Raw genomic sequence first — 25064 nt, 5'->3', positions numbered from 1 at the left:
GGGTAGCAGTTTCTCACCTGCCGCATCTGATAATCTACATGGAAATATTTTCCGTATAAACTTCCCAGAGCTATGTAAGCTTAAAAACTAAATCAGGGGGGTTTACGCAGCCATTGGAAACAAGAATGACCTACTTGCTTTGTGATCTTTACGAAACTGAGACTAAAGGGCACGAAACAAAAAGTAAATTCTGTCTCCGTGGAACACAGGCAAAGGTTCTCATAAATGCTTTGTCAAGTATTGCTGGCAAACCAGAGATGAGAAAACACGAAGTCCAGGGAGCTTTGCGTGGTTTTACTGAAAATGGTTTTTGCTGAAATGCTGAGGCGTCCGGGATGGAGCAGTTTGCGTGGCCTTCTAGCTGCCTCTGCCCTGTGAAAGGCTGCTCTGCCCCGGCGAACCGCTAGGGGTGCTCCAGGTCTTCTTTCCTCCCACGGCCAGTCTTCTCTGTCTCGCACTGTTCTCCTCCACCTACATTTGTTTCAGACTTGCATTTCTAAGCTTTTCATGAAGTGAGAAATACAGAAACGGCCAGTAATTGATAGCTATCTCACTTCTATGTGTCACGCTGTTTTCTTGAATGTCGTGTCTTTTTATACTCTAAAATAGTACTGTGCACTGCATGGCTATATTTAGTAGGCAAACCAATGTGTGTTGATGTGATTTAGCCATCATTAAAATAAAAACAGAAGGTTGTATTTCTTAGATTATGACATTATAGCTAAATTCATTCTGATGTTCTGTATTAGCTGTCCAAAGCTGAGGTACATTAATAGCCATTATTAGACCCTGTATCTTTTATCACTCTTGTACAGCCTTCTTATGCATCCGTTTTTGCAATATCATGGGAAGTAACTATTTCAGCAGTGACTATCACACTTACTTTAAACTGTGTGTGACAGATCTGTTCAGGAATGAATTTGGGATTACTGCAGGTTCTATTTCTGGTTTTAGGCAGTGATATGAGACTCTGATACTTCCAGTGCATGTGAATATACACGCCAGACAAATTATAGCTCAAAGATCACTTTCCCTTGTTTTTTACACCTAAAGCACCTTCTGTCCTTTTCAATCACATAATGAGGTTCTTCTCCAGAGAGAAAACTGCTAAGGGTAGTAAAAAAGCTGATTCTGCAGTACTTAAAGGGAGTACTTCTGTAGAAATTTCAGTGCAGAAAAACTTTTTCATCGGCAGTTGTATAAAATAATGCTAACTTGGGAAAAGGTGTCAATAGCTACTGTAGTTTGTTGGAGTTTTTTAGGTAAAATTATTTCTTATGCAGAAAATGTAACATTTCTGCAATCCTAACACGATGTTCTCACACAAGTCTTACTTTGAGACACCAACTTGAACATAGAGATAAAAATTCAGGTCGCACCCTCTACACAGAATTTCTATGTGAGCAGACAAATCATTCATCTCTCTGTACCTCTGTACTTAATTTATAAATGGGAATAATGGTACTCATGCTTGGTAATTTTTCTGGCCGGTCAGTTTAGATTTTGCACTCTTCAGGACAGGGTCTGTTATTTTTTGCATCTGCAGAGAGAGTTGTATAACAGAGCTGTGATTTCAGTTGTATTTCTATATGCTGTTCCAATGAAGGTAACAGTAGGACAGTGATGACCCAAGACTAAATATAGTAGTCATTTACATTTACACAGTCATGATGCTTTGTGGACACTGTGCAGAGAAATAAGAGAGTAGAATATTTCTTATTGGGTAATAGTTCTTTCATCTAATGCTGCATTGATATGTTCTGCTTAAAATTTCTTAGAGATTTCCAATCCTCATAGATTATTTCCCCAAAAAGTATTATCTAAAGACCAAATAACTCTTTCAAAACTTTATGCTCTATTTCATTTGTAATGTGCTGTTCCTTTACGGATGTGCAGCTCCAATAATAGCAGAAATCTTAGGCAGAAGCTGCATGTGGATTAGCAAGTAGAGTTGTGACCTTAGGGCTAAATGCAGCCAACTCCTTTGGCAAGAATGGGTGTCATGGAAGAAGTACTTATGTAGTCTTTGCATGGCATAGAGCTACAGGCTATGTGGCCTTTTTTTGTACATAAGCAGGGTGTACGTAGTGTTAATCTAAGGAGGGAGAAGGAGAAAAAGATGGAGAGTTTTGCAAGCTTTTAGAAGTTGGTTGGTATTTTTTATCTTTACTGTGGCAGTGGTGAGGCACTGAAAAAGGCTGCTCAGAGAAGCTGTGGATGCCCCATCCCTGGCAGTGTTCAAGGCCAGGCTGGATGGGGCTCTGAGCAACCTGGTCTAGTGGCAGGTGTCCCTGCCCGTGGCAGGGGGGTTGGAACTAGATGATCTTTAAGGTCCCTTCCAACCTAAATCATTCTATGATTCTATGATCCTATGACTTTATTGTGGGCTGTAGAGTTTTTGTGGATCAGGTGTGCTTGTCATAGTCCCTTGATTTCTGCATTCATATCATATGCAAATGTGTCTTCAGGGTGAAATTATTAGTTGGCAGTGAAAATTAGGCTGGTCTGTAACAGCTGGAGATCTAACACAGAGACACAGGTAAACATTATGACTAAAGTAAATCATTAATAAAATTAGTTCTGTGTAGTCATATTATTCCTCTGCTACTCTTGTGATGATGTTGGTAATTTTTACAATGAGGCAGATGGAGGAGCTGACATAGCTGAAAGCTAACACGGCAAAAGCCTACATACGAATTCCCTGATCTAATTTGTCCCATGGTTGGCTGGCTGATGGTGTCAGTGTGTGACAGACAAGAATAAGGGTTGCCTAGCGGGGCCAGAGGTGTTTTTGGAAGTAGCTGTCCTTCAGACCGGTGTAAGATGCAGCCAAAACTAGCAGGCACTACATGGATTTGTTATGGTGGGAACTGCACTGTTTTTGTTCTTTTGTCTTGCATTCACCTCCTTTTGTTGCTGCAGCTTATACAGACTCCGTATTGTTATTGACTAAGAGACTGTCTCCCTTACTGTTCTCCTAAGATGGGGGGATGTTCGTCTGTACTAACAAAATACTAAAACCAAGTCTTTATTTTGTTTGGGTTTTTTAGATAAAATATCGAGGAGAGGGTGAACAATACAGTTCAGTCTTTCAATGGGATGTAAGGTCCAGAGAAATTGAAGCTGCCTATAAAGCCCAACAACTGGCCACCCAGGTAAGAAAAAATCCTCAAGTCTCCACACCGCTAGCCTGCAGGAGACCGAAGATTGGCCTTGGCAGTCCTGGGTGTTAGGGTTTTACTCACAGCATTTCAATGATAAAAAAGCCATTGCTTCTCATTTGGCTAAACTTTTCAAGGTAGCATAGCTTGATTATAGCTTAGGGTACAAGAATCAGAAGACAGGGAAAGAAGAGTGTACGTATATAGTTAGCTGTCTGAACTGTGGCATGTACAGCCATACTCTATGTATCTTCTTCCTACTGGTGCTGAAGCTTCACAACCAGTGATCTGATTCCCAGGGGGAGTTATCTGAGTCTCACTCCAGGATCCTAGATCCTGACATCTTGATGTCAGTTCTTGCTATAGAAGTTCTGCCCTGGCATTCTGAAGGTATGTGGAGTGTAGGCCTTGTGCTCTACGTCTGCAGAGAGTAAATTTCACTTCCAGAGCTTTGTGTGTGTTTCCTTTTTTTCTGTCAGATCAGCTGTTTGTATATTAAAACAAGGGTGAAGATTGGTAGTTACTTAATTTTGCTTTTGTAGAATGCTTACTATGCTGCCTGTGAGGAAGGAAGATCATGGTACTCAGGGAGCATTCCAGATCCTGAGATGGTCAAGGTAACACAGGCACAGAAGACTCTGAGTAATGTAAGTGGGCTGATGTTTGGAATAGCTTTATTTGTGTGGTCTATCATTCTAGAAGACTTACCAGTGCATCAAAGCCAGTCTTTGGTAAGATGTTACCAAGGGAGAGACTGACATATTCACTTTTGTCAGTAGCAATATTTAACCATATAAATGATTAAAGACACAGAATGGTGCTATTGCCCATCCCAGAAGTCATACATTTATATGTTTATAATTGTATTCAAGTACTTCAAGTACTTCAAGTACTGACCAATGATATCTGAGGTGACCTGATCTAGCAGGCAGTGCTGTTTACCTCAGTAGAGCAGAACTCATGATGGAAAACAGGTCTCATTTTCCATACAGTAGACCTTTCAGTGATTATATTTCCATGACTGATGAAAATAACTTCTGAATTATGATGGATTGTCTATGCCCATACAATGGGTTAGTGACTCTGTCAACATAGCCAATTAACAGTGGATAATTGATGTGAATGGGGAATGTTTTCCGTTGTATGTAGGGAATATTTCTACCTAACAAACTTATAAGGTAGAAGTCCTTTAATGTGTTTACTTTTAAATGAAGTGATATGTATCTTTAGGAAGCAGGCATTGAAAGAATAATCACATTAAACTACAGTGGGTTCTTCTGTAACAAGAAAACACAAAATATTCATTTTCTAGTTCCAATTTACAGAAGAATATGAGCCGCGGAGGGGCAAAGGCAGCTTTCCTGCTATGATCACTCCAGGTTATCAGGTTGCTAAAAGAGCCACCCAACTAAGCAGTAATGTAAGTCACAGTTTTTTACTAAAGAAATGTATGCTAGACTTCTGAATTTGAAGAATCCTGGGTTTAGGTCACTCACTTTAGACAGTAGGTTCTATGATGAAGATTTGTTGTACTGTTAATTCTGCAAAGTGAGAAAACTTTAACATGATGCAGGGAACAGGGTTAACAAACTACTTGGCTTGGGAAGACAATCATGTAAGATAAATGACAATATAGATATTTCCTGAAAGATGTAGCAACTTTTGGTGTAACTTATCACAACCTAAAAAAGATTGTGAATGACTCTAAAGTGCTTATTTAATTAATTATCTTTATCTTCCCTTTATGGCTTTATTAATCTATTTATTTACATCTGACATTTTTTGCTTTCTTTACTATTTGAAGTTAAATACCTGTAATATTGACTTTAATTTATATACAAGCTACTTTATGCACAGAAAAATGCTTATTTATAAAAGCAACAATTCAACTAAGAAAGTAAAGTAAAAATAAGTCCCGTAAAAATTAAAGCATTGCATTGTTTTCTGTACACAGTCTGCATTGTCAGTGAAGTATAATCTTAGTTAGGCTATTCATGACCATTTTCATGATATTTTGATCAAACGTATGGCTCACATAAATCTATTATCATTTGAAAATTTGATTATCTAGGTGCATTTCTGTCTGTTTCTGGCATTCACTTTAAGGAAATTAGGCCTTAAATATACTGATAGCTTGACTGTACAGTGGGGAGTGTCTTGACTCCTGTTGCCCATTTTCTCTTGAAGCCTTGTGATAGAAAATAGTGCTTATTGTTTGTAATACGTATTTCGTGTTTTCTCTGTCAGGTAGAATATAAGCGGGGACATGAAGAAAGAGTTTCGAAGTTCACCTCTGTTGTAGACACTCCAGATATACTTCATGCAAAGGTTGGAGGACAGCTTTCAAGTCATGTAAGTGAAATAAAATAAGTTGACCTGTTTTGACTCTACAGGTGGCTTTTAGGACATTTATAAATCACCTAAAATTATGAACTTAAAAGAAAAAAAATAATATTTTAAGGGAAAACTCAGTTTACCATTAAGTATGTAATACTTCCAGTTATAAAGGACCATATTAAGTTCTAGGCCATTTTAGGGACTAGCTGGCTGGCAGAACTGAAGGCAGAAAACTGATCAGTTCTATACCCAGCAACTGAGTGCCATGCAGAGTAAAGAAGGAAGCTGCCTGACTCTAACATAAATCAAATGGGCATCTTGCAGACAACTTTGGTATATTTTCTTTAAACAGCTGTGATCCATCCTATACTGTGAATGAGACACAGAGGTCCTGCAGAAGTTATGCAGTCATGTAGTTAAACACTACATTGTAAAGATTCAGATTTCATGGTTCATCTTCCTTTAGGCAGGTGACAGCCTTCGGATGCCTGACTTTGCAACTCTAAGAACTGATTATGTGTGCAATCAAGATACATTTGGTCTAATTGCTCCTGAACTGTCTTGATTTTTTTTACAGTTGAAATACACAGAAGACTTTGAAGAACAGAAAGGGAAAGGCAGCTTTCCTGCTATGATCACTCCAGCTTATCAAATAGCCAAGAGAGCGAATGAATTAGCCAGTGATGTAAGTGTCCAAAGCAAAGTTTCTTTTGGGGAAGAAAAGACAAACACGTCACACAAATTTTGGATTAAAATGTTTACTGACAGAAATTCCATTAACATCGTGGACTTAAATTAGCAGTGCACTTCATGCACAGATTTTTAAGAGATTGTCTTTTGCAGGAATGAAGTTGAGTTTTATGCACAAAGAGAAAATTAGGTATTTTATTTGTGAATCAACACTCTAGATTTTTGTAAGCAAAAGTGTCACCTTTACCTCTGTTGCATACAAGTATGAAGGAAGACAATAAGGAGTCAGCAGGAGGTCTTTGATTTCATTCTGCCCAACTCAGTATGAGTTAGAGGGGCTGAAGTGTAGCTCTGATTTACACAGCAACAATATCTCTGGATAACCTTGTACCAGGGGAGGGCTGTGTTTGTAGAGCTCTCTTTGCCATGACTTTACATGTTCCCAGTTGATCCTTACAGTTCATTCTCCTATTCCTTCTTTTATGGTCTTGCAGGATGAGGCTTTTGTGAATGCAAGAAACTAGCTTCCTGAATAGCAATTATATATATATATTAAGTATATACACACACACATATACACATGCATATATTTGACATAGGTATAGGTTTATAAAATACAGCTTTCTATTCCACTAATTTTGCTGTCGTACTCTTGGGGTTTTTTTAACTCCTTGATGAACTAATCTTTACTGGCTTTCTTTTCCTCTCCAAACATAACAAAACCACAAATCCTTCTGTATTCTTTAAAAAGCATTGTAAAAGGACATCAGTATTGCCTCAAAATGTACAGTTAATTGTGTTTTGCCATTGGAGACTGAAAGGAAAGCTCTTATTGTTGGAGAAGATAACATGTGCTGTACTCAATAGAAGTGAATTTAAAATGTTATTAAGAGTCACTGAGGAAAATAAGAGGCAATCTGTAATTTTGAAGGCAAAAGCAACCGACTCTAAAATATTTACATGTTTTTGTTTGCCTTTGATCTGTGGAAAACCCTTCATTTGTGTCAGCAAACACATGGTGATTAAAGGGCAGTGCCAGGTTACAGACATTATTTTGACCAGCAAAGGTAGTGCAAAACTTAGTCTAAACTTGAAGTTTGGCTGCCTAAATCTTTCTGAAATGAGCCCATTTATTAATGGTGTTCAGATGACCCTGTGGTAAAAAACATGCTCTGTGGTAACCATGAATTTACATTACAATCGGTTCTACTTTTTAACTTGCTAGAGCATCAGGGATTAGCCACTGAAAAACAAGTGGTGCTAAAAACACTGAACTAATGGTCTAGGTTGAAATGGCAAGTCCCATGTTCCTACTGCATTATTCAAAAATACACCACTACTTTTATTATATCTTCAGGTGGCATATTTGACTTCTGTAGATTTGTGGCAATGGGAATTTTGACAATCTTTTGACAATCCTTTATTGTCAACATGTTCATGTCATTGATTATTATTTATTATGCAGCATCTGTGTACCAGACAAAACTCATATGGATTATTCTTTCCTTTTTGTTTTTCCTGTTAGGTGAAGTATCATCAAAGATATGAAAAAGAGATCAAGGGAAAAGCCAGCCATACAGCTGGAACAGATGCTACTTTTGCAAGAGAAAATGTAGATCAGTATGGCCAGGTATGTAACATCTGAGAGATATCCATGCCGGCGTTGATCATTGCTATGGCTGATTGCTCAGAACTTTAGAAACTACAGTAAGATCTATTTTCACTTTTCTTTCTTGTACAAGAAAGAAAGGTCTCAAAGGAAAAGATGGTGTGCAACAGCACCATGCTTTGAATGTGTAATATACTTAAAATACTTCACTTAAAAGGTGAGACTACAAGGTGTATGCACTGTCATTGCACGATCCTTACAGTAGGGACATTCCAAAAGGTAAGCATTACCTTGGTAAATTTTATCTGTGTGCATGTGTGCACTATGCATATCTATTGTGGGGGTGTTATGTATCACACTGAAAAGTGTTTACTTGTGGAAACTTTCCCATTCCATGAGAAAGAAAATGTAAATTCAGTCAGGAGAAAAGGTGCAAGGGCTGTGAAATGGTAGAAAATTAGTAGTTAGGCATCTTTTCCCTGCCAGTATTTTTAGAAATCTTAGAAGCTTTTCAGCTTTAAATATGTGCGAGTAGCACTGAAGATTGTACATGATTTCTTCGATTTGAGCTCTTCTACAGAAGTGGTATTGTAATCTTGACAAGTTGTAGTTCTGTATTTGTGGAACAAATAAGCTATAGTTCAGTTTCGGTCTGTGGCATTCATTTTGGTTTTGTTTCATTTTTAAGGGAATGCAGTTATTTTTGTGGTCTCCCAAAATGCATCCAAAGTTCTGTTACAATTAAGTTAGGGAAATAGTACAGCTGAATAGAACTGAATACAGCTAAAGGCAATTTGAAAGGAACTGAATAGTGGTTTTGTATAAACAAAACTATATGGTTAGTCTCAGGTTTGTCATCCTACCTCCTCATGAGACCCATGTACTTTGGAGAAATGAAGGAACAGGCAATATATTGTCCTAAGACATTTGGGATTTTACATTTCTTCACTTCTTCTGTCCAACCCAACATCATCAATGTGTGAAAAGCAAACCATCATTTAAGAATGTGAGTTTAGAATATGTAGGAATGAAGCCTTCACTCAGTTTCTAGTTTTTGAACTACTGCAAGTTTTAGTAAGAATAAGCAAATAAAATGAATTTGAAAAAGCATTAACTGTATTTTCAAGCGTTAAAATGCTTCTATCTTTAGAACTAATTTAATTTTTTTTTCTTCGGAAGTATCTTTGAAACTTCAGTCATAGACTTCAAATCTAATTTGAGTTTTAATATTTGTAGATTGGATTTTGATATTTTTATTCAAATAAAATAGAGCCACTGAAATAAATGGATCTTTCTGAGTGAAAGATGGTTAAAGAGATTAGATTTCTCACTGTTGAGATCATGGAGGTACATCATACAAATATATATATAACATGAGACAATTTAAGTAATCTTACTGTAAAATTCCTGTGTTGTTCATGTTTTGAACATGAACACCTGTTTTGTTCATGTTTAAAATAATCTTAGAAATGGCTAAAATTAATTATCTGGAACTTTGAAAATACTATTTTGTAATATGAGAAATATTAGAAATTATATAAAAATGTATTTGAGAATGTTAGAAGAAAAAGAAAATGGCAAGTTAGTCTGAAGAATTCAGGCTCAGGAACAGTATTTTAAGAAACTAACTCAGCTTATTAGTCAAGGATATTTTTTATTTTCTATGCCTGTTTATAGAATAATTTAGATGCAATAGCTATAATTACATTATATTGTTCACAGAATTATATGACCTATCTTATGATATGACATTGTTGGTGCACAAAATGACCTGCAGTGGATTGTTTTGCATTGAGAAGTCACAAAAGAAATATCCCAGATATTTATAGTCCTTTCTATTTGTGTTCTTCATGACATTATTGACATGCCACATGTTCTTTTTTTCACTTAAACTGACTCTTAACTACAAAGATTTACGAAATATTACAAAGACACATTACACTATATCTTACTTGTTTGTATGCTTACTGTATTGTCCCCAGATCTTGCCACAGAAAGCTTTGGGATGATCATTGTGCATTACCATTTTAAAAAAAACTCCAGTATTTTGTTATTAAATTATCAAAATGCTTTTCATATTGTCAAAAATTTACACCTAAACTTATCTATAGGTAGATTTAAGAGTATTAAGTCCACAACAATTGTTTTTTAAATCAAGCAAATGGAATTTTGTGATTTTGTTTCCTAAGGAATTTAGTTCTTTATATGTTTCTACTTCATTAATGAACCCCTCTTCAAGATGTATCGCTGCACTAGAGAAATATTATTTTTGGTCAGTTATGATGTGAGAAGTGGCCATGGAGAGATCAAGATACTTCTGTCACATCACAGAGGAAGGGTGACCTTATGCGACACTTGGAAAGTTTAAGCAAATCTCCTGGCTGCCCAAATCGTTAGATATTTTTATAGCTTTCCAGGGAAACATCTATTGACAAAGACAGGGGCTAGCAGGTATCATCTCTGTAATAACTGAGGTGAGATTAGAAGGATGTATATCATTGTATACTTGAATTCTGTCTTGACCACAACTAATTGCTACCTAAATTTCTCTTGCAATGCAACATAAGTAATTTTACAGGCACAGTTGATGTAATGGGTGATTTTATTCTTACAGTTTGATCATTTTATTCTCTTTTTCATAAAAAAACCCCACCAAAATGAAGCAATGAAATTTCCTACTAATAAGGACTAATAAGGGGCTTTGTGAAATCACCCATGGTCCCACCTGCTCATGTATGATGAGTAAACACTCTGAATTTTCTTCAGGATTATATGAATGAGTATGAAGAACACAGAGGGAAAGGAAGCTTTCCTGCTATGATCACTCCAGCTTATCAAAATGCCAAGAAAGCAAATGAATTGGCAAGTGATGTAAGTATGAAACCTGAATCAATACAATTCATAAACAATTAAAAACAGCAGTTTGTCAGAGCAGTGCCTGGGAGGAGAATGCTAAAATTACACTTGGGAAGTAAACAACAATGACATTTCACTGCATTGCTGGGAACTGCATGGCTCAGGGGATTAATAATATCCATTAATAGGAAGGGACACAGCTCCAACTTGCATGAGGGAGGAGATGGATGTAGCAACTAATGGGGATCCCTACTGTTAGGTTAACCCTCCTGGCAAATCTGTACCTGTATTATTAATGAAACCTTCAACTGCCTTAATCATCCTGTGGACTACCGTGGTATTCCCAGTAGTGAATAAATGGAGGATGAATGAGCGGTACTGGTTTTGATATTTTGATCTATCATGCCTCTAGTGCAAAGCAAGTCATATGGAGGAAAAGCAACTATGGAGTATGACACTGTCACTTCACAAGAGCTGATTTCTAGGCTGGGGATTTTTAGTTTTGGGTGGTAAGCTAAAGAATTGGCAGAAAAAGTAGCAATGTGCAATTCTTGCATTCAGCTCATTGATTAAAGATCCCCAGTCCTATTTGAGGAGACTGTTTCTCATAGTGACAAAGAAAGAGTCAGTCTGTATGTCACCACACTGTGGCTGCTGTGAAGGGTTCCTGTGAGTGACAGCCTTTGAACTGTGGACACCTGTCCCCCATGGGGCTACCTGAGTTGGTGAGCTCAGTCTGTTTTCTGGGGACCTGACAGATAGTTGAGTGTTTCAGTCTAGCCTGGACTAGACACTAGCAGTAAACTAGAGTGAAAGGATCAGTCATATTCTGTTACCTGAGTTTATGACTGAGAGAATAAAAAAACCCTGAAACCTTCTGTGACTAATCCCTATTTTGATGAAAAACTCAGTGATCCCTTGTTTAAACATGAAATATTTAACCTTTCCAGATAAAGATGGCAGTTTCATAGGTTTTCAAAATGCTAATAGTCAGTAGTTTCCTTTCTAATTTGTAATACCTGGAGCAAGAAGAAGGGTTGGTTCATAGCAGTAACGCTTGCACACCAGAGTACTTATCAAGCTGTTTCTTGTCTTTAAAGCCTGAGAAACTGTGTGCAGACTTGTAAAAAAACCCCCACCAAACCCAAACACTTTGCACTTCAGCATGTTTAAAACAGTTTGTTAATTTGTATATTATGAATCTGATTTTTGAAGCAATAACATAAGATGAAAAACGTAAGCATCTCCTTGTATGCAAAGAATACTGAAATATATTCCCAATAGGGTTTTCGCTGGACAAAGTTTGGTAAAAGGCCAATGTAAGTGTTATCTCTCTTCACCCATCCAATCCCAATTTAAGTCAATAACCTGATGTTGCAATTAAATTAACAGATCCCTTATTTCAATCTTGGTTTTGTAGAGAAATAATTTCCTTAAAAACATTTTAAGTGCAAAAAGACACAGCTTCTTTAAAAAGCTGGTTTCTACAAAAGAAAAAGTTCACAGAGCACTTGATAACTATACAAAATTCTCTGACTAGAAGTGTAAAATTACAGTACTGAGGCTTAACTTCAGTAACAGAAGAACACACAAGCTCCAGCTAGTCACTAGCCAAGGATCCGCTAGCTATCTGTTCACGCTATGAACAACAACCAGTGCTGTTCAATCCAACAAAAAATGGATTAAAAAATGCTGTCTAGTGAAGTGGCTTGACAGGGATTGTTAGGCCTGTGATTTTATATGTGGTTTATTTCAGGAAGTAACAACTTACAGTGTTTCAACTTAGCAAGTTCTATTTGCTTATCAAAGCAAGAATAGGAAAAATCTTATCCTGACTCATGAAGCCGGTCTAAATAGCAATGGTGAAAAGGTAGACACCTATTTTATAATTTTGCCTACTTCTTTTCAGATAAAATACAAGAAAGATCTTTCCAAGATGAAAGGTGCAGCTCACTTTCACTCCCTAACGGCTGAAGACAACTTAGTCCTGAAACAAGCCCAAAGTGTTAACAAGCTTGTCAGTGAGGTAAGGGGTTGAATTGATCTGATAACAAGTTTGAGAGCAGCTCATACAAACATTTGTGACTGATGGGTAAGGACTACAAATACAAAAAGCTGTTTTTCTTATTACACATGGGCAATGATCTGTCTGTAGCACAGTGACTGGAGAGAAAGGTGCAAAAACAAATTTTCAGGTGCTGTTATCTGGCACTTCCAATGCTCTGTAAGAAAGTATGGGAAATTAACAACAGAAGAGGAATTCTGATTTGGCCACATGAAGAATAGAAATCTAAAAAAACCCCCTGAATTGTGCTCTTAATGTGCTGTGAATTTATATTCATAAATGTTTTAGGATGACTTGGGTATGTACCTTAGAGTGTTTCAAAGAAGGTTCTACTGATAATTTAAAAAATAACACCAACAGAGCCAAAATTTGTACCATTCTGTTAATGCAGGTTTCTGTTTTCTTCCGTCATGTTAAAGACTGTGAGTTACTGATAATGCATTCTTCTTCTGCTTGGCAAGGGAAGATTGCTAGGGAATTCTCAGTAGACTCTGAATTACTAATTTATTTATAGTGTCATATCAGCTATAAAGCTATTAATAAATGTGAGTTTCTAGAGCTTCCCCATGGCAGTTTAAAAACTTGCACTCTTGAGATGTCAAAGTATAAAAGTTTCAATAATGAAAACTCCTGGAAGCAGGACTGGAAGGGGCCTCCTGGGCCAACGATTCCTGGATCGCGTTGTTCCAGCACAATATTATATAATCCTCTTCTTCTAATTTCTATCCTACATTTACTCCTGTCCACTTTATTACTATTGTGGTTTGTTGTAACATTGTCCTTTAGTTTAAAAGATTCTTCTCCCTGCATGATTACCTTTCTGAGATGTTTACAAACACATATAATTTTCTTCTCTCTACCTTTTTTTCCTAGACTAAGCAAGCCAAAATCTTCTCATCTCTCACAGTCTTTCACTGCAGCTCTTACAGGCTGAGTGCGTGTTCCTTAAAAAGGAATGACTGTAAGAGAACATAATTTAGTGTTGAGTTCTTGCTGGAACCTGGTGTATGGTATGTGCACTGCCCAGTGCCTACTCAAAAGTCTCCTCTTCCTCCTGCCTGGAGCTGCATTTGCCTTTTTCATGGCTGTGTTACATTGGCATCTTGCCATCTTTCTGTGGTCAGCCTACATATGAAGAGTTTTCTCTTTCTTAGCCTTTCCAGGTGATGAGCTCTTGCAGCTGAAATTTTCATGACTACTCTTGACATATATTAACCTACATCACTAAATTTAGTCTCATTTCCATTGCCCCTTTAAATATCACCCTCAACATTCCTACTTCAGAGCAACGGTACTTAATGAAAATATTAAACCAGCTCTGTATTTAAACTTTCGCTGAATAATTCTGCTGGTGAGTGTCCCCTGTTCAATCCTGCTTGTTGAAAACCACCCATTGCTTTTTCTGTTTTCATTTGCTCCACAGTCACCTGAAAATTCCTTTGTAGATCCTTGTTTTTCTTAATAATTTTCCTCATGACACTGTCTCATACACTTTGCTGAGGTCCAAATGAATGAAATTGATTGCATTTTTTTTGCCTATAAAACAAGAACTGAGCATATGAAAATCATCTTCATATTAACTTTCATCATAAGCCATTTGATGAAAGCCATATATCAAAATCTCTGAACAGTGAGTCTGGCTAATAAAAAGTGTGTGGAGGAACTTGACAGAGCAGGTTAAAGTTTAACCTTACCCTTGTGCATTTTTGTCACTAAGGTGGAGTATAAGAAGGATCTTGGAAAGAACAGAGGCTACAGCATGAACTATTGTGATACTCCGCAATTCAAGAATGTGAGCAAGATCTCAAAATTCACCAGTGATGTAAGTTTTCAATACCTCATGTGTGGCTTGCTTAACCTGGTAGCTGCTAGAATTGCAAGACATCTCTGTGTGTGTTTCAGATAAGTGTGTGCTGGGAATTTGATTATAACTGATTTTAACCCATGTTGTGTACAGCACCTATCCTAGTCTGTCCAGATGGATAACTGGGTCTTATTTTATATAGGATTATGAAAAGAACTATTATGATATATGAAGAGAATTTACTTACAATAGACTGCTAATCTGGCAAGTAGTTGTCAGTTGTTACTGTAATCTATCATAATTGTTACTTATTTCATTGTGTATGTCCATGTCCTGACTGGAAAGGTAGGCAGAATATACTTTACTGCAGTTACTGTCAGTGAGGAACATGTTTACTGTATGATAGTAAAATATTAATAATTATACTGCTTGTTATCTCATGATACTGAAGTACAACTTTACTTTATACTGCTTGGTACCATTCTCTGAAATCCAGGAGGAGTCGAGCTTTTGCCATACAGATGAGTTGGTGGAGTGATTAATTTACCATGTTGTTGAATTCCCTGCTCTGGGCTTGGTGAAATCGGCACCAAAAGAGTCCAGTTTTGGTAGAGGAGTATTTGTTTGTTAATGTACAAATAATATTTCCCTACAACTTCTTTCTAATACTTAGTTCTGATGAAATAATACGCAGCAACAGAATGCAGAGGTATGTCCTTTACGTGACGTTCAGGTGATCTGAAGAATATGTAAATGACACCTTGAAAATAGGAAACTCACGGAGGGGTTTAGTTTTTATTTTTTAAAGAACAAAGGTTGTTATGGTTGTTATAAATTTCTGTAGTGGTGCAACACTAGTAGACCACAGTTGTAATATTTTGTCTCACTGCTGCAACATATGGAAACTCATAGAAAAATGAAATATATTTTCTCAGAGTTGTTGGTTTTTTTGTTTTTTGGGGTTTTTTTTGTACAGCTTAAATACAAAGAAACCTACCAGAATGAGATGAAAGGTCATTATGTAGGTATCGGCATGGACAAACGAATGCTACATGCCATGAAAGCCGGCAGCTTGGCAAGCAATGTAAGTCTTTTTTTAATCACGCTTGCATGGTTGTTGCTTTCTGGTCTTTAAGTTTTTTCCAGAATTAAACTGACTGATAGAAAACTTTAGATCATATTGTACTGGAGATCTGAAGGATAGATATGTTAAGAAGAGGGGAAATTCTGGAAAACCTTTTGTACTGATTTATAACTCACTGTGTGGAAGAAGTTAAAATAAGCAAATTCAGTGATCTGGCAACATACTGAGCTCCTTCAGGTTTTTTTGACATCAGTAGGATGTTGAAGGTTGCTGTGCCACCACCCCCAGGGTCAGACCTTTGCTGAAAAAAACCCAGTCTTTAATGAAGATTTCTGGATTCCAATTTAATTTACTGGGTTAGTCAAGAAGCTATTTTGTTACATACCATTCCTTCAAGTACATTATTTACAAATCTGTAAGAAGCTTGAGAACTAAGCAGAAAGATAAAAGAGATGTGTCATAGGTGGAAGTTAAGTTAATGCTCCCACTGTTGGCATTGGATTAATTGAGGAGCTGAAAAAGAATCAATTAGTGGCTAAACTATGCAAATAATTTCATTTTCTTTGTCACTCATGACATTGAACTTACTTTGTTTCCTGCATTTAATATTAATATTATTGTTTCTCCTTTCCTCTTGACTGATAATTATTCAAACAAATGACAGCTTAAAAAAAGAAAAAGAATGATTTTTTTTTTCTCCCTGTGTTTCAGGTAGCCTATAAATCTGATTACAAACATGACGGTGTTGACTACAATTACCCAGCTACTCTTACTCCTTCATATCAGACAACAAGGAAGTTGGTCCCTTTGAAAGATGTAAATATGTTTTGGTTTGGGTCTTTTTTTTCCTTAGGACTTGCATGGCTCATCATCTCTCTGTAGGAAAGATTGTGATAGATTGCATGTGTCAAATGATGATTTAATCATGGGAGCAAGCAGCTAGTGGTAACAAAGTTAAAGCAAAATATTGCAGGGAGTCAAGAGGGCTCAGAGGAGTAGAAAGTGCTGCCACCTCCTGGCATTGGTTTCAGTTCAGCACATTGTAAGTGATGTGAAATGGCTGAGTTCTGCCTTATCCCTAGTCTGTGTTGCAAAATGTCTCACCATCCTGGGCAGCTTCCACAGCAACATCAAGCACAGAAGGGGTAGGGAGACTTACATAGGCTTTTCATCCTTTGTGAAATCCCTGAAGAGAGGTGTTGCCCTTTGAAGGGGAACGAATTGGTCACATAACCTTCCTCATGCTTGTGGTCCGTGTGAGAGAAGTGCCCTCTGTGCTTGGGGTTGAGTTACTTACGGAACGTGAAGAAATTTGTGTACTGCTTTGGTTATATGTGCTCTATACATAAATGGAGGACATCAGACTGTAGAAGATACCATACTCTCACCTCTCACAAGCATTGAAGGCTTGATTGGTCTCATCTACCATTGGGAACTTACCCTGTGCCTTAGATAGGAGCACAGTCACCAGGCATCACTTACAAAATCAGCAGGAAGAGAGCAGCACCTCTGCAGGGCATTTCTAACTCCCTAAGACATATACAACCTGTCTTTCCATTGAAATTGCAAAAAACCAGGGGCGAGATGCCTTAAAGAGACCATTAACATATGAGATTTATCTGGGCCTGAATACCTTTTCCAGGAAAAAGATGGTACCATAGTGGGGTAGAATTTAGAACCCTGATGTTTTTGTGGAAGTGCTTGATACACTTCAAATGTAAGACGCACTATTGCTTCTTCAGCAGTAATGTCAGCTTTGTCTTTGAAAAAGCTTTAAGAAATGAAGACCAGCGTTTGATTGCTTAGTGCGGAGAGCACTTTATCCTGAAAGAGTTCTAAGTAAGCATGAATTCATGTCAAAAATGCACAAATTAATTCTACTCACTCTAAACATTTCAGCACTACAGTTCATAGTCAGCATCTGGGTTTGGAGAACATTAAATCCGTTGGCCACAGAGACTCAGTTGCATTAGTCATGATCATCATTTAGTAGCTTGAAACAGTCCCAGGACTCATCGTGTTCACTGATAACCAACATGTTTACTCTGAACTCTTTAAGAATACAACTCTCACACACTAAGGAATCACAAGTAGCCGTAAATACAGAGTTTCAATTAAAAAGAAATATCCCTTTGGTGGAGTTAAAATTCTTTCTGTCTCTATAAAGAAGCAAATGAACTGTTTTAAATACCTTGATCACTTTGGACCTGTGAGAGCCTTTTTTCCTAGGTTTTGTCATTATGGCAGAAAGAACAAGTTTATGTGAGGATACCTGAGATAAGAAGGTTCGCGTTAAAATAGTTCAATAACTCAAAGCCACTAGAAATATATTCCACTTTGCTGGAAAAAAATGTTCTTAAGAGACTAGTTTTAAGCAATGTCATTTGCAGTGTTTACAAGGTGGTGATTAACTACAGTGAATATTAATTAAGGCCTACAGAGAATAATAACTGTGTCCTGCAGTGTAACACTGAGTCCTTTGGCAGCAACAGGTCTGCTAGAATGCTTCACGATTTTTTTTTTATCTTGCATAATTTTGGGATTTAATATATGCATTTTATAGATCATTTTTGCTGCTACCATGCTAATGTGTTAGGAATTTAGTGGGCTGCAATCCTATCAACAATTGACATTAAAATGACTTTGTTTTGTACCATAAATATATATTTTTCTTTTTTCATCATCCACACAAGCTCTTACCACACAGGGAGATTTCATGGTTAATTATTACTTTAAGATTCAATAAAGACAAAGAGTAAGAGAGTTCATTTGCTCTGCACAGCATTACACTGGACAGACCTCTTAATAGACATTAACCATGTTCCTTTATAAAGATAAGCCTAATAAAGATAAAAACAGTCTAAGTGATGGTTAAGAACATCAGTTTTGTAGGAGTGCTTTGGGGAACCAGCTGAAACTGGATCTTTTTAAGAATTTGGGGTTTTGATGGAGAGGAGCTATAAATGAAGTCCATTTTCAAAGTAAAATAAAACCTATGACCTCAGACTATGAAATTTTCAGAGCATTAACTCATATGTCATCCAAGAGATCCTGGCATTTTTCCTTACCTCAATTTATTATGGTTTAAGTAATGATTTATCCAGAGTATTAGCTAACAAAGCTTAGTCTACTGTCTCTCTCATTTTCCAGTCTGAACATTTCTTCCTTTATTAAATCTTTTTAAAATTTTATTTTAAACTAGGTAAACTACAGGCAAAGCATAGACAAGCTGAAGTACAGCTCTGTTGCCAGCACTCCACAAATTGCTCAAGCCAAGATAAATGCGCAGCAGCTCAGTGATGTAAGTTCTGTCATCATTAGCCACCATTGTTTCTTAGAATTATGAGATAATTCTGCTTCATAGCATTTGTAGCACTGAAGTGCTTGATTATTCTTGATAGGTCATCTACAGATTTACAACCAAAATAAGAACACAAATTGAATGAAATAACTTCAAAAAAAGTGGCAAGCATACCTGTAGATCTAGTATTTTCCTCCATTTTTAAGATTTGTATTTGTGTGCTTTGTTAGGGTTTTGTCTTCTGTGTATTTATTAATGCATGTTTTTAATAATATATTTTCTACTTATAGATAATCAGTAACTATTCTATTTATAGAATAATCATTTTACTTTCTAGTACCTAAGTAGAAGTTATAAGTGTCTTATTGTCCTCATATTTATGTCAGCTGTACCTATGAGTGTATCTATAACATATGGCACTACTAGCCTGAAATTCAACAGCAGGCAACCAATATAATGATCATATTTTTAGTGAATTTAAAATAACTGAATTTGTTGTTGACTTTTTCATTATATGGCAGCTGAACTACCGAGCCCAGTATGAGAAGACAAAAACAAATTACACTCTACCTCAGGATGTACCTCAGTTAGTCAAGGCAAAAGCCAATGCTGAGTTATACAGTGAGGTAAGCCACACAATGTGGAAATGCTGGTGTTCATGATGCTGTTAATAGACAGAAATTAATGTAAAGATGATGACAGTGTTTCTGGAAGCATTTAATATTTATCATCAGTCTTTACTAACCAGCATGAAATATGGTAAACAGAATAGATAGGGATACAATCTCAAGTATAGTGAAACCACTATGTTTTTTTCAAGACCTTTTCAGATAATTTGAAGTTGCTTAGTAAATCAGTGTTCACATTACAAAATTAACTGCCTTTGAGGTGGTGTTTGTATGAAAACCCAACATTTTCACAGTTCTAATATTTCAAAGCCCACTGAAGTCAATGGAAAAATACACAGTGACTTTAGTGATCTTCAATCAAACTCACTTTTGCTGCCATTCATAATTCATGACAATACGTAGTGACTTGCTTGGATACATGGGAGTTAAAATCAAGCACTTGCTGGAAAAGTGTAATTTCTATTTCATTTTTAAAGTATTTTTTCAGGCCTCCATTGTTATAGTTTTGGAGGAAAAAATGCCCAACGAGACAAATAAGTGGAAAACCAGAAAAAAATCCAGACTTACTAACTGACGTGACTGTTATTTTTGAACCAGTTTCATAATTTTTCATGATTGTGAGTTGGCATTACTGGAAGTTTTTCCTGGTATATTCATACCTTGTGTTCTACCCCTAAGTTTTATTTGAATTGCATGGGTAGAGTGTTGCAGAACCACAAAGTGGCTATAATAGGTTGGGATGCATGCTCACTAGTTACTAGTAAAATATAACCATACAAAAAAACAAATCCAGAAATCATGGCTTCCCGGATACTTCATTAGATGCATGCATAGTATGCATGAAGGCATACTTGTTCAGAATTGAAAAAGAGCTTAAACGACTAGTACTTTAACTCCACTTACTTTCAGAAGCTAAACATGTGATTCTCATGCATATTTTGGCTCAAGAAAATCTCCTGATTCTTCACTGAGCCTTGCTTCACACTTTGGGGTGGTCTCAGAACACATGAGCTGGATTCCCTTTGAATGCAGCCAAACTGAAAGATGCTGTCCAGCATCTCACATGAAGAACTTCAGCTACAAATAAGTATTCAGTGTATGGGACCTGACTAGCTCTAGTATGGCAGGGAAGAAATCCTGAAATGAGTAGTGTGACGTCTGATTCTGAGCACCAGCTGTTCTGCCCTCTAGATCAGCTCCTGTTGATTGACATGATTTGCGTATGTAGACATAACCACAGGCACTTTTGAAGAAGTTCCTTCCCCCATGCCTGGTAAAAATTAAGAGCTATTGGTGCATGTTCTGGGATTTAAGGTGCCTGTAAACTCTTAGAATAAAATTCTTGGCTCAATCCTGGCCAATTATAATGAACCGTACCTTAAGAAGGTTCCAGTTTATGGACTGAGCATATTTCTACTTCTGTTTTGCTCTTAGTCATTTTCATGTTTGTTTGAAGATCTTATGTGTTCATGTGTTAGTGACATGTTGATGTCTTTCCTTTCTCAGATTAAGTACAAAGAAGGCTGGGAGAAGAGTAAGGGCCAGGGCTTTGAAATGAAACTTGATTCTCTGCCTTTACTTGCTGCCAAAGCTTCAAGGGATCTTGCCAGTGATGTATGTTATATATAATTACCTAGGTATTATTATTTATATAAGTTGCTATAGCACAGGGAAATAAAGCTTAGCTCACTTCATCTGGATTTTTAAGTTGTGCATTTGGCTGTCCGAATTTCTCAATGGCTGATCAGTTAGAAACTCTCTCAGACTCTACTATGAAATGTCACTCTCTGAAAATTATTTTTTTAAATACAAGTGTACAGAAGGAAGCAAAATTTGCAAAATAACCCCATAGTAAAATTCAGCATTTTGAATTGTTTATAGCCTCAAAAATACTGTTATTATCCACTGCAAAGGGAATGCCTATTTCTTTAGTCTGCTTCTTCAACATAAACACGTCTCTAAAAAAATTTCCAAGCAAACTCTTTTTAAACAAATTATCTCATGATACTTAACCTGCGGAGAGGCAGAAAAGGAAGAAACTCTTCCTGGAAACTGTTCTGCAATGATGCTGATTCTGAAATCCCACCTCATTAAGAAAACCAAATCTTGAGTTCCTTGCTTGATTTTTATTATTGATTTTCTTATCTTTTGCTTTAAGAACCAGATAATTTAGCTAATTGGAAGACTTTAAGTTTATAAACATAGCTACCTTAAAGGAGTGAGCCTTGAAGTGTGAGGTTAAAGACAACATAAATGAGACCAGTTTTGCACTTTGGGGATTTCTGAGAAAATCTGGGAAATCTGACGTGACAAAATGAGAATCAGGCAAAGCCCTTCTAAATTTTGACCATCCAAATCACCAGTGAAAAACTTATTGCTTACATCTTGGGTAATTGGAAATGTTCTTTGACTTAAACAATTTTTTTTTCACAGATTAAATATAAAGAAGAATATGAAAAATCAAAAGGAAAAGCAATTGGAGCCAAAGATTCCAGACTTTTGCACTCTTTACAGGTGGCCAAGATGAGTAGTGAGGTAAATTGTTTCTCTTGCTCAAAAGATGTTTTTCATAATTATGAATCTTTCAGCAACAATTTGTGATCTACCACTGTTACTGCTCTCACTATAAGAAACTCTTGGAAGCGTTTAACAAAAATTGGTTTCCTTTCTCCACCTGTTAATCTGCAATGTTTGCACTGTATTTTTGTTCTCATAGGGAATTTTGGGTTGATGGTGTCCTTGTTTTGGGGCAGGAAAATCACATCCTATTAAAAACTCAATATAAACTCTTCTACATAAAACTTTGAAACAGATAAAAATATGTTTAAAGTTAAGATGTACTGTAATAAAGATGTCTCTAGAGTCTGCAAAATTCATCCTGTCATCTTGCCATCCCTCATAGACCCTGATTTCTACATATGTTTTTTGCCTAACCTGCATAAGGACCCAAACAAGAGTGGAGATTTAAGATAGCTTTGGCTTTGCAACACACTGATACAGCCAACTATTTTCATCCCTTCTATTTCTAGATTGCCTACAAAAAAGATTTTGAGGAGAGTAAGACACATTTCCATCTGCCTATGGATATGATAAACCTGAGACATGCTAAGAAGGCCCAGGCACTTGCTAGTGACTTAGATTATAGAAAGAGACTCCATGAATACACAGTGGTTCCAGAAGACATGAAGACGAAATGGGCAAAGAAGGCCTATGGTCTCCAGAGTGATGTAAGTTGATGTATATCTTAACCGTTACAAGAAGTATAAGTGTTCATAGACATTTTCAGTTTGACATTAATTTGCATTTCATATGGACACTGATTTACATTACTTTTTAATGACAAGACTTTAAAAAAAGTCTTTGCAATGTCTTTGAAACTACAAGGGGTGCCCATGTTCGCATACAAATATTGTACCTGTGTTCCCCATTCCAATAAATAGCATTTTCCCCTACAGCTTCGATACAGGGCAGATCTGATGTGGATGAAAGGAGCTGGGTGTATCACAGAAGGAAGTCTTAATATACAGCAAGCCAAAAAGGCAGGAGATTTGGTCAGTGAGGTAAGCAAAGTACTCAGGCTTCTGTCATTTATTCAAAGCTTTATGCAGACTTATTCCACTACATCATGTGCAATAGGTAAGGAATTCCTAATATGGAAAATCTAAGAAATAGAAGAACTGGTGCGCATAATTGAGTTATTCTACAGTTTAGACATCCTGGGTTAGGGGTTAAAAGTAATTTTTCCCTTTTTGTGGTTATTGTGTCAGGTTTGTGAAGCAAAAGTCCTCATAATTGTCCTTCCACCTCTTTTCATTCAGCTACTCATTTTGCAGATCGGCATTGAAAGGAATTAGCGTTTCCTATGGTACAGGCTACATGAAATGCATAGAGTTTAAGGAACAGTATTGAAAAAATAGGTATTTGTTAGCCATGTTTGGAAATTTCCTTGCTCTTTGGCCAATAAGGGTTGTGACTTTACTGGCAACTTCAGCTTGTGCTGCTTTTCCTTGCTTTACTTGATTAATTCATGGCTTTGCACTGCCATTAACCTTATGGAAGTACACTTCCTCAGCTGCTTAGCTATGGTTGAGTCATCTCACTAGTGCTAGGAAAACTAGAGGACAGATAGAAGAATAAATTAGGGGAAGTTTGACAAGGAGGATAAAATCCCACTTAGTGCTGGAGGAAGGAACAGAAGCCAGTTAGTTACTGGAGATCACACTCTGATACCTTGGGTCTCTGACATCCTCTCACTACTCCTGCAAGGGGAAAAAAATACATCTTAGAAACAAAAGAAGAGCAGCTACTCTTAGATCTGGTGTCTCACTAGGGATAGACTGACATCTGCTGCTGTGGTGTGCTGTAGTAATAATCACTTCCACAAATATTTAACCCATAATGATCTGCCTTTTCATTCCAGTGCTGTGTAAGGCCAAGAGATGGCTGACAGTCATTTAAACTGGAGACTAGTGGATATTATTTTAGAGAGCTCTATTGCCATACAGTGCCTGGCATTTTGTCATTTTGTTGCAGAATGTCACTACATTGTGTTGCATGCAATGTGACAAAACATGCTTTTTTTAATCCGCCTCCATTCCAGGTTCCTAAAATAAAGCAATGAGCACCTCTTTGAAGTGCTGCATGCTTTTTTAACTTCTATTTTGTGTTCCACTAGCAGAGACACAGCATAAACTGATATGTTCACCCATCAGTTCAAACAGAAGGATTTCTCGCCTGAAATGCCAGATAACGAAAAGATGCTTTCCTTCCTAGGTGGAATGCCCCACTTCATGGTTGAACTGTTAGAATAAGAATTCAACTAAAGTATACAAGAAGTATTTGCTTGGTGTCCCCTATCGTATTATGGTCATGAAATAGGATGCTGCATTTCTTTATACTGTGTCAAAGATAAAAAGAGCTGCTTAGCCTTTTGCATCACTCATTTGAGAACAAGCTGAGGCAGAGATATTGATTCAAAACAGGGCTGATCCAAAGCCTGAAGAAGTCAATTAAAGTTTTCCATTCATTTTGGTGTATTTCAAATGCAAAACAAGAAGTAAGATGGAATAAAAGTAAAGACAGTCTTATTTAACAAACTAGAAACACTAGTGTCTATGAAAATTTGTCCATTCAAATAGGTTTTATATAAGTACTGGTACCAGAGGATGAATGAAGCATGATGTTTTTTCCCACATCCAAGACCTGAGCCTTGTGGAGGCCTCTCATAGCTGTTGCTCCCAGGAAGGCTTGACTGCAGTGTCTACACTGAGCTCTGCTTTGAAAAGATCTGGGAGATGGTGGGGAAAGTTTTGAATTTATGTTACTTTCAGGATACTGAAATTGCCTGCTCTAATTTAATTGATAATTTAGAAATATCTTAATTTAAATATCTTAGTAATATATGTTCAGTGATTTGAACATCACATGCATTTGCTTGAGAAGTCTCATGTAAGAAAATGAGATAGTAATATTGACCGTGTAGCTTATGAGCTCTCTTGTATCCTGAGTTAAGTCATACCCAGTTTGCG

General features: G+C 36.8%; 1 protein-coding gene across 1 annotated transcript in view; it reads left to right on the top strand.

The window, feature by feature from the left end:
• The window catches only part of LOC119153529 (nebulin related anchoring protein), a 54151-nt gene that overhangs the window by 1439 nt on the left and 27648 nt on the right, over positions 1-25064 (top strand). Inside the window, exons 4-20 of the mRNA XM_037400123.1 lie at positions 3051-3155; positions 3704-3808; positions 4474-4581; positions 5409-5513; positions 6076-6183; positions 7714-7818; positions 10564-10668; positions 12563-12679; positions 14436-14540; positions 15499-15606; positions 16318-16422; positions 18809-18907; positions 19429-19533; positions 21043-21150; positions 21970-22071; positions 22566-22763; positions 22992-23096. Coding sequence (XP_037256020.1) covers positions 3051-3155; positions 3704-3808; positions 4474-4581; positions 5409-5513; positions 6076-6183; positions 7714-7818; positions 10564-10668; positions 12563-12679; positions 14436-14540; positions 15499-15606; positions 16318-16422; positions 18809-18907; positions 19429-19533; positions 21043-21150; positions 21970-22071; positions 22566-22763; positions 22992-23096 — 1893 coding nt within the window. The remainder of the gene's footprint in view (positions 1-3050; positions 3156-3703; positions 3809-4473; positions 4582-5408; positions 5514-6075; positions 6184-7713; positions 7819-10563; positions 10669-12562; positions 12680-14435; positions 14541-15498; positions 15607-16317; positions 16423-18808; positions 18908-19428; positions 19534-21042; positions 21151-21969; positions 22072-22565; positions 22764-22991; positions 23097-25064) is intronic.

This window comes from Falco rusticolus, chromosome 9 (assembly GCF_015220075.1).
Source record: "Falco rusticolus isolate bFalRus1 chromosome 9, bFalRus1.pri, whole genome shotgun sequence".
In the NCBI taxonomy this organism is placed as follows: Eukaryota; Metazoa; Chordata; class Aves; order Falconiformes; family Falconidae; genus Falco; species Falco rusticolus.
Note: the sequence above shows the minus strand (reverse complement) of the source record. Positions and strands in the feature narration are given on the sequence as shown.